We start from the raw sequence: 8,613 nt of genomic DNA on the forward strand, positions 1-8,613 counted from the left end.
CTTTCACTTTTTTTTAATGGTTAGCACAAATTTTTTCATAAAAACCATCTGACTGATTATGATATTCCCTCCACCTCATGGAAATACACATGATTGAATGAGAAATCAGAAAAGTATCATTTTTCCTGAAACGGAGGTGGTGTGACTTCCGTAAACCTCCCCGATATGATATGGGCCCGGTCCAATAACAAGCCCAGTTATTATTAGTAAAAGAAAAGGGACCCTATATATTATAAAAAACTAGAAGGAAAGAAAAGACTGAGATTTTGTTCTGTATCAAAAATGGCGACTTTGAGTAGAATCATCATCAAGAAGGCTGCTGCTGCTGCTCAACCTCCAATAACCCCGTTAACAAGAAATTACAGCTCTGCGGTCTTCACAACTACCCCTTTGAAGAACATCAGCAGTAGTAATGGTGGTGGTGATGTGTTGTTTCCAAGGGTTCTAATTCCAAATCTTCATTTCTTCTCTTCTGTGTCTTCTAACGAAGGAGGAGGTCAAGGTACTGATGATGGTGATCACAATATGGTTGGTTCTCTTAAGGTGGGTTTTCTTTTTCTTTCAATGCTTTGTTATTGTCGATTCTCAATTCACAGGTTCTAGGGTTTCACATTTTACATGCCCAAATTTCGATTTGGTGAATAAGAATTCATTCTTTTATTCATTTTGGGCACAACATATACAGAACATGAGATTAGGGCGTTCTTACTAATTGAATTTTATGGAGGAGATTATTTTCTTATAGACAAAAACAAAACCTCTGAGCAAATGCGATTTATATGTCTTCTTACTGCAACTAGTGTTATATCACTTAATCTTCATCGTCCCGTTAAAACATTATGCGATAAATTGCTGGCATAACTGCCATTTGTAGCATATGGATAGTTCTAAGAATATCTAAATATACTATTTGCGGTGTTAGATAAAATCTCACTGCCAATGTTATATCACTTAATCGTCCCTAGCTTGCCATGAGTTTATTTTGATTATGATTAGATTGAAGGTTACCTTTGTCCTCAACTAAAATGTTATTAAAATTGGTGGTAAACAGAATTGAAATGCTAAAATCTGCGATGTCTTTGTGTGTTTTTTGGTAGGCCGAGGGACCAAATGCTTCTCTGGAGCAGAGTGCTCATGAAAGACCTGACATTGAGTAAGTTACATTTGATTCTCAACTTTGGAATGATGTGTTGCTTATCAAGTAAATTACACTTTTGCAAGCAAATGTTTGTGGCTGTCTCTATGTAATACCAGTTTTACTGCACAACTCCAGATATTGCAGTAGCATATAAAAGCATGATGTCGGTCGGTCATCTACATTTCTGAACAGAAACTCATGGCAGTGTGCATCTTATCTCTATTTTCAGTGGAATAGCTCCGTAACTGCGTCCTATTTTCCTTTAGATTATGTTGCCTGGTTGTCTACATATGAATATTGTGCTAGTGTTGCCATTGAGACTTCAACTTTCTTTTGTTGTTAATGTTGTGGCTGATTGGCTCTAATCACTTACTTTAGGGCAATACAATTATCACCAACACACCAACTACGGTTTTTTTATACCCTTGAGGCACGGGATTTATTGGCCTCACTCACCTTTTCGCCCAGTCCCTTAATGATTCTTTAGAAGTAATGTACTAATATCTGCTGTAATAGTTCTGGTGTGTACTGCGTCCCCTGTTTTTCACCAACATTGATGTTTTTGCGTTCTCTATGTCTTGTGACATTGTTTTATATTGCTTCTGTGTTGAAGGGATTTGGATGAGAGGACTGTGCAGCAAGCATTTAACGAGAAAAACCGAGGTGGTATGGTCCGATCAAGAAGTCCTACTTTGAATCGAACAAGGAGTCCTAATTTGAATAAAGCACTTGGCAGGCTAGCGGAATTGTACAGAAATTCGACTCAGTTCTCTGGATCCCCTTATAAGTATAGTAGGAAGAGAAGTATCAAAAAGATCAACCTACCGACTCATTACTGCGAGGTGAATTACAGAACACTAAAAGCTGTTGTATTTTATGGACCCAACATAGATCACATCCCTCACGGCATAAGCAAGAAAGATCTTAATCTTCTAGGGGTTCATCAAGCTAAACCATGATGTCGTTAGTTGTTACATTGTCAGTGACTTCTTTCAAATGTAATCTCTATTTATTGTTGAATCAATGGCGAAGGAAACTTATGAAATTTTTGAACAGTGTGTTTGTGAGCTTTCTTTTCATTCTCATTAAGGACTCGCAGTTAGGCCTGTATCAGGCATGTACCAGAATAATTACATTTTCACAGTCGCACTATTCCTAGTTATCCAATGTTGATATGGCTGTAGTTGAAGAATGCACTTATTTTTACCAGTACCTGTAACCCGTTTCTGAGTTAGCCGGAGGACCGGCAAATTTGGGCATTTGCTCATGCAGGGATTTTTGTTACCAGAGTTTAGAAGGTTCTCTTTGTTTTTCTTTGTCCAGAATAACGCGTTATTATTAAAAATGTTGCAACAAAATGTAACAAAAATTTTATTCAGAAACTAAAAACTTGAAACTAGTTCTCGGCAACATTGTTATTCCTCTAAGCATACATGAAAATCAGCCTGTATTGCTTGTACATTACAAAGAAATCAAATGAAAGCTTTCCTAGCCAGCTTTGAGCTGTAAGGATTACATCTGCCATGTCAAGTACCCAGTTGTGCAAGATACTAGACGCCAGAAGTCACAGTAATTATTTGATTTTTACCTACCACAGATCACAGATATTTACGCTTGCAGAGGAAGAGTCTTGTGGGTATACACAACCCCTTTATCACCATCAACCACTTGTCCATTCCCTCTCATAATCCTGTAAGGCCAAAGAAATTAAGTTATCAGACGTAACAAACAGAAAATTCACTGACAAAACAGGAGTGATATCCCAGTTGCCGAAGTTGTTGAGATATTCGCCTTTGAGTAATTGGCGAATTGGAAAAAAGGAGTCTGGCTTTCGTAGTAAAACTGAGACAATTAGGCCCTAGGATTCAAACACATTCAAGGGAAACACATACCATCGTGTGGTTAGCAGTCCCTCAACTCCAACAGGACCCCGAGCATGAATACGACTTGTACTTATTCCCACCTGTTCACGTGTCAACAGAAAATCAGCAATCATGAGACATGAAATGTTGAGCTAAATAATACGACACCAGACTTGAAAGCATCTTACCTCTGCACCAAGTCCAAAACGAGCTCCATCACAAAACCTTGTACTCACATTGTGAAAGACCGCAGCACTGGTGAGAAACAAAATGTATATCATACATGTTTTTATTCTTTTAAGCTTAGGGCGATACAGTAAGAAGACTGAGAAGGGTGTTTCGGAAAAGTGCAAGTCACCAGGCCACAAAATTTGAGTACAGAGTAACCAAAGAAACGTATAGATACCTGTCAACTTGATGTAGGAATATTTCTGCAACTTCACAGTCTTCTGTAACAATACAGTCAGTATGTGCACTGCAAAAAGGTGAGATTAGGTAAATAACCTTCGTTTCTTCCGTCTTAGAAAAAAGAGACAGGGAGCGTAAGAGATGTTAGCATGCCTTCCATGACAATGTATATGGTCAATGGCTGCATAGACATCATCCACAATTTCAATCGTGCAAGCCATGGAGTTGTACTCATGATGAAATGTGCGTGTCTCCATAAGTTTCAACGAAGTACTCACTTTTGGTCCACCATATAAAGTAATACCTGCATTGGATGTTCATACATTAATGAACTGTTGCCCAATAGAACTTCTGCTAATGAATATGAATTTGTTCATTTAGTTTATTTGAACTCGATAATGATTTGAAGATTCACTAATTATCACACAATCCTGTACACCAAACTGCTCTGCAGTATGTGACAAAAGGAAAAATGAATTACCAGAGTTCAAAATATTCCTACTTAAAAAAAACCTTACCAGCAGTACGTAGCTCTCCAACAAGCTCATTCAGACTACCAGATGCTAACAAATCTTTATGCACAAGAAGTGTTTCCTGAAAAAAGCAGAAGCAAACAGCTTAGTGGCTCTTGTTTGCACAGCATACAAAGTGAAAGCCAAGATATCTAAGATGCCAGATAGAACCAGGAATCACCATAGCATTGCAAGCTGCGGGATAATCTACTTTTGCATCTAGGACAACACGCTTAGCCATATCAAGATTTGCTGACTTGTCAACATAAACATGACAAATTCCATCTGATAAGAGAATGACAAAACCTATTACAACCAGGAGATGGCTTCTTCTAGCAGAAAACTAAGATATGGCTATAAAAACATAATTAGCTTACCAGAATGGCCAAGAACAGGAATCTTTGTTGATTCTTTAATTTGGGAAACAAGTTTATTGCTGCCTCTTGGGATCACAAGATCAATTACATCATCAAGCTACAACACAAGTGCAAGTGGAGGTAAGAACCAATAAATGAAAGATAGCCATATGCGTAACTACGCACTCTTTCGATCTCAATACACACCTTAAGGAGATCAGGAATTTCCTCTCTTGAAGTCACAAGTCCGATAAGCCTTGATCCAACAGATTCTGGGATAGCCTCAGTGATAACCTGTAATTGCATAAATCATCATTTGACCGAATAAGACATGATGTATTTAGGAATATATGATCCACCGGGGGAGATTTCAAGAAATCCCAACCTTGTGCAGAACTGCATTTGACCGCTTAGCTTCTTTCCCTCCTTTCAGCAAAAGACCATTCCCACTACGAATTGCTAATGAAGCTATCTATTGAATATCATAGAGTACCAAGCATTAGTAAACCATAACAAAATTGTATTTCTGACATCAAAATTCAAAAATGAAAATTCTTGATTATGCCGTTAATTAACTCCGAAGTACTAGGAATGTTACCAAATTGATTTTTGTTTTTAAGCAATTCAACCACTTCAGAATGTTAGTTGAGATCTTAATTTTTAAGTAATAGAAAATTGAACTTTAAACACATAAGAACTAGTTAAGGGTACATGCAAAGTCAGAACTCTATAAGACTAAAGATATATTAGGAAATTGATGGATAGTTTTGCAATTTAGGCATAACTCCTATAAAGTTATAGATATAGGATGGCCAGAACACCCCCCAAGTCAATGACTAGCAAACACCAAACCTAAAATCATATTATTGGAATATACCTGAACTAGTGCATCAGGTCGAGACTCGAACACAATCAGGAGAACACCCAATGGGGAAGATGTCTTCTCCAAGATAAGACCATCTGCAACCTGGATCGTTATCCATTACAAATGAATTCAGCAATCAATGATTAGCATGTAGGGTAAACTAAAGTTCAAAGAGAGAAACATATCCTCATATCTCACTGTATTTACCTCAGTTCTTGCCAAAACCCGACCAATTGGTTCTTCCATGTCTGCTAGTACGCGAACAGATTTAGCCAGACTTGAAATCTGTGGAACACAATGCGATGGATTCAAATTTTGAAATTTGGTTCTTAATAGCATAGAGAATTGCTACCATGTCACGAGAGTCAAACTCTCAAAATGAAAACTGAAAGGATTTTATTTATACAGAATTAAAATTAAAATTAAAATGCTAACAATTAAGGAGCCTTGCCTTCCCAGGCTTTAGAGCCAAGCGAGATATGAGTGCCTTGTCATATCCAGCCTTCTTTGCTGCAGCTACATCAGCATCATTTTCTTCTTGGATCAAGCTTTCATTTGCTTCCAAGGCATCAGCTACTTGCAACAGAATTTTCTTTCGATCTTCTGAAGGAAGGGCCTGCAACCATTTTTATCATTTTTTCCGCAATTAGTCCTAACATCTAAGCTTCTCAGAACAAACAACAAATTCGACCATACAGTCTAAGTATTCATGGAACAAAGTCACTAAATGCAAAAGAAGAGAAGCTATAACTCTATAACCCGTTCAAGCAAACAAAAATGTTACCTGAAGTCGCCTAGAACATTCCCTTGCTGCAACTGCCATATCTCGTGAATCAACTTCTTTAACGGGGGCCCATAAATGTGCATCCTTGTGAAAAAGGGTGCCTATGTGCTCTCCTTGGACAACTTTTATGATGTTGTCAGTAGCATAACCACTTCAGCCAAAAACAAACGAACAAAAAAAAAGGAAAAGGAAAGCTCAATCGAGTATGCATTTGAAAATTAAAAGAAAGAAAAGTAGTTACTCATGATATTGAACTTGTAACAAAAGAGCCCAACTGTTGAATACCTACCTGGTAATAATGACAGGGACACCTGCAGAAGCTGCATATACAGCCGCTTTTACTTTAGCTGTCATACCTCCTCTACCTACCCTGGATTTGTCACCAAATGTAACTTCTCCTTGATGCTTTTCTTTTATGTAAGTATGGATTAACTTTGATTGTGGCTCACTAGGAGGGCCATCGTATAATCCGTCTACATCACTCAACAGAATAAGAAGGTCGGCTTTTAGTTCTAAAGCCAACAGAGCTGCTAAACTGTCGTTATCCCAAAATATACCAGAAGAGTCCTGAAACAATGCGTATTGACAAAATGACGATGAGAAAGTATCAGAATCATAGGTTCAAAATCATGAACACAAATTTGGATTATGTAAATAGTTGCGAGTTTTTAAATGTATATCGAACAAGAAAGTATACATGTATAATCTGCTCAATTTATCAGCTAAATAGGCATGCATACTCAACATTGACTTTGTCTGTAAAATTATTGTCATATTCATAACAAATTAACCTCTAAATACAGAAGTAGAAGGCGAACGTCAAGAGCACCACACCTCATAAGGAGCCTTCCTGGTACTGATAGCATCATTCTCATTAAAAATAGGAATCACGTGAAATTTTAACAATGACTTGACTGTCTCACAAAGTTGCATTCTGAAGTTGATATCCCCAAAATCTCGATCAGTCACTAGGAGCTGAGATGAAGTCACATCTAGCTGCATAACAGATAACTCTTTCAGTTTTAGAATTGGAAATCATATAAACAGTAAGTTCAAGGTCTGAAATGTAGTCATGGATAGAAAAGACCGCAAATGAGACACCTGAGTGAACAGCGCATCATAGAGAGACATCAGTCCACTTTGTCCAACAGCTGCACACTCCTTTCCATCAAGTTCTGCTTGTGGTTTTTGTAGATCAGCAAAGCTACAAAATATCACAATGTATGAGTATTCTTTCTTTTACACTGATAACTTTGTATTTCAGCAGAAGTCCGCAATGATGAATTCACGCAGTAGAAAAAGCTACTAGGAGAAGTACTAACCTGCTGTTTAGTAGTTTCCTGTATCTAAGCCTTTGGCGGCCAACACCAACAGCACCTGAAGTAACTAAAATTACCTCAAATCCTCGAGTATTCAAGTCCTTAAGCTGCAACCAATTACATCCACAAACAGAATACGGTGAACTTCAAATAGGCTTCAACAATACAGCAAATGGATATGGACACTTAACCCAAGCCCTCGTACAATGGAAAACTTAGGAATGATAATCAATCATACCTGCTCACAAAGTGCTCCAAGTCTACCTAATGCTAATCTTCCATCAGCTCGTGTAACAACAGCGGTTCCAACCTTCGTATTCACGCAATAAACAAAATCAGCAACAACATTTCATCGTTGGAACACAAAAATCAATAATGCAAAGGTGCAATTAACGACAGTCGATTCATAACCTACTGGCACACAGGATTGGAGCCAGCATAGGCGGCGGGGGCAATTGCCCCCTCATGGCCAATTAAAAATCAAAAACCCACCACCCAGTATCATACTTGGCAATCAAAATCTTACTGAAATTGATAGAAAGACTGAAAGTTTTCACATTTAAAAACATGGGTTTTAGCTAGAAATCATGAATTAACGAAAATCTATACAATCGTGAAATTTGATTATCATTGCCTCAACTTTGACATTAACGATTACATTTACTAATCAAAACCAAAATCAAAATCAAAATCAAATGATTAGGTTGCATGATTGAAAGGAGATACCTTGACAACAACGCGCTTAACGTCTTTGACAAAAGCTCGTGTTGGATCCATTATTGCTGCGGTTCAATCAGAATGAGGAGTGGTTGTGTTCTCCGACGTGACCTCCTCCTTGGCAGCTTTATATACAGAGAAGAAGAGTTTAAGAGACGGAGTCACAGACCCTTTGGGTTTTAAGATAACAGAGAAGACGTTGACGTTTCAATCAAAGAAGATGACTAGAACTAGAGAGAGGGCTGCTACTAACTATCCATCCAAACCCAGTGATTTGATTTTGACACACAAACAGGCTCTCATAACAACTCAGTTTCAAAGGGTTTGTCCTCGTGAACTAGGTTGTGTACCGCACGTGAGATGCACGTGCTGAATCACGCATCGACGAAATTTTTGAGAGTTGGTCAATTAGAGCAAGCACTATGGTTTGAGAATATGACATACTTTAACTAGAAGTTAAGTCATGGTTGTGGAATTGCAGATCTGTAGTGCTGGTCAGATATGGTTGTGGAATTGAGTGTTTCCATAGACCGTTCCAACCTTCCTAAAGCTATTTAGGGACCTAAAAATGTTGAGATGCTTAATATTAATGCAAATGGAGATAACAGTGCAGCAGCGAGTGGATTTAGACCAACCAATTGGATTGAGAATG

General features: G+C 38.0%; 2 protein-coding genes across 2 annotated transcripts; one reads left to right on the plus strand and one right to left on the minus strand.

Annotated features, from left to right (window-relative positions):
• The first annotated feature begins 258 nt into the window (after positions 1-258).
• Positions 259-2,350, plus strand: LOC113309745. The gene is made up of 3 exons (XM_026558258.1): positions 259-543; positions 1,098-1,153; positions 1,752-2,350. Exons 1-3 carry the CDS (start codon positions 283-285, stop codon positions 2,095-2,097), a joined length of 663 nt encoding a protein of 220 aa, XP_026414043.1. The 5' UTR covers positions 259-282; the 3' UTR covers positions 2,098-2,350.
• Positions 2,351-2,485: 135 nt separating this feature from the next.
• LOC113309744 (delta-1-pyrroline-5-carboxylate synthase-like) lies at positions 2,486-8,240 on the minus strand. The gene is made up of 20 exons (XM_026558257.1): positions 7,971-8,240; positions 7,483-7,554; positions 7,248-7,351; positions 7,027-7,129; positions 6,760-6,921; positions 6,215-6,492; positions 5,926-6,076; positions 5,593-5,757; positions 5,349-5,426; positions 5,154-5,243; positions 4,662-4,748; positions 4,484-4,570; positions 4,298-4,394; positions 4,102-4,205; positions 3,927-4,002; positions 3,562-3,712; positions 3,407-3,475; positions 3,189-3,255; positions 3,031-3,101; positions 2,486-2,828 (listed from the first exon to the last, which is right to left on the minus strand). Exons 1-20 carry the CDS (start codon positions 8,019-8,021, stop codon positions 2,747-2,749), a joined length of 2,145 nt encoding a protein of 714 aa, XP_026414042.1. The 5' UTR covers positions 8,022-8,240; the 3' UTR covers positions 2,486-2,746.
• Positions 8,241-8,613: the final 373 nt, after the last annotated feature.

The sequence above is a fragment of the Papaver somniferum genome, chromosome 9 (genome assembly GCF_003573695.1).
Source record: "Papaver somniferum cultivar HN1 chromosome 9, ASM357369v1, whole genome shotgun sequence".
NCBI lineage: Eukaryota > Viridiplantae > Streptophyta > Magnoliopsida > Ranunculales > Papaveraceae > Papaver > Papaver somniferum.

What these genes read in the sequence shown, in the direction of transcription:
- LOC113309745 (XM_026558258.1), top strand. Translation starts at nt 283, where the DNA reads ATGGCGACTTTGAGTAGAATCATCATCAAGAAGGCTGCTGCTGCTGCT. An exon ending in ATATGGTTGGTTCTCTTAAG is followed by an intron (nt 544 to 1,097) that starts GTGGGTTTTCTT and finishes GTTTTTTGGTAG; the next exon opens with GCCGAGGGACCAAATGCTTC. An exon ending in CATGAAAGACCTGACATTGA is followed by an intron (nt 1,154 to 1,751) that starts GTAAGTTACATT and finishes TCTGTGTTGAAG; the next exon opens with GGATTTGGATGAGAGGACTG.
- LOC113309744 (XM_026558257.1), bottom strand. Translation starts at nt 8,021, where the DNA reads ATGGATCCAACACGAGCTTTTGTCAAAGACGTTAAGCGCGTTGTTGTC. An exon ending in TGGCTCTAAAGCCTGGGAAG is followed by an intron (nt 5,427 to 5,592) that starts GCAAGGCTCCTT and finishes TGTGTTCCACAG; the next exon opens with ATTTCAAGTCTGGCTAAATC. An exon ending in TTCCTACATCAAGTTGACAG is followed by an intron (nt 3,256 to 3,406) that starts GTATCTATACGT and finishes GTTTCTCACCAG; the next exon opens with TGCTGCGGTCTTTCACAATG.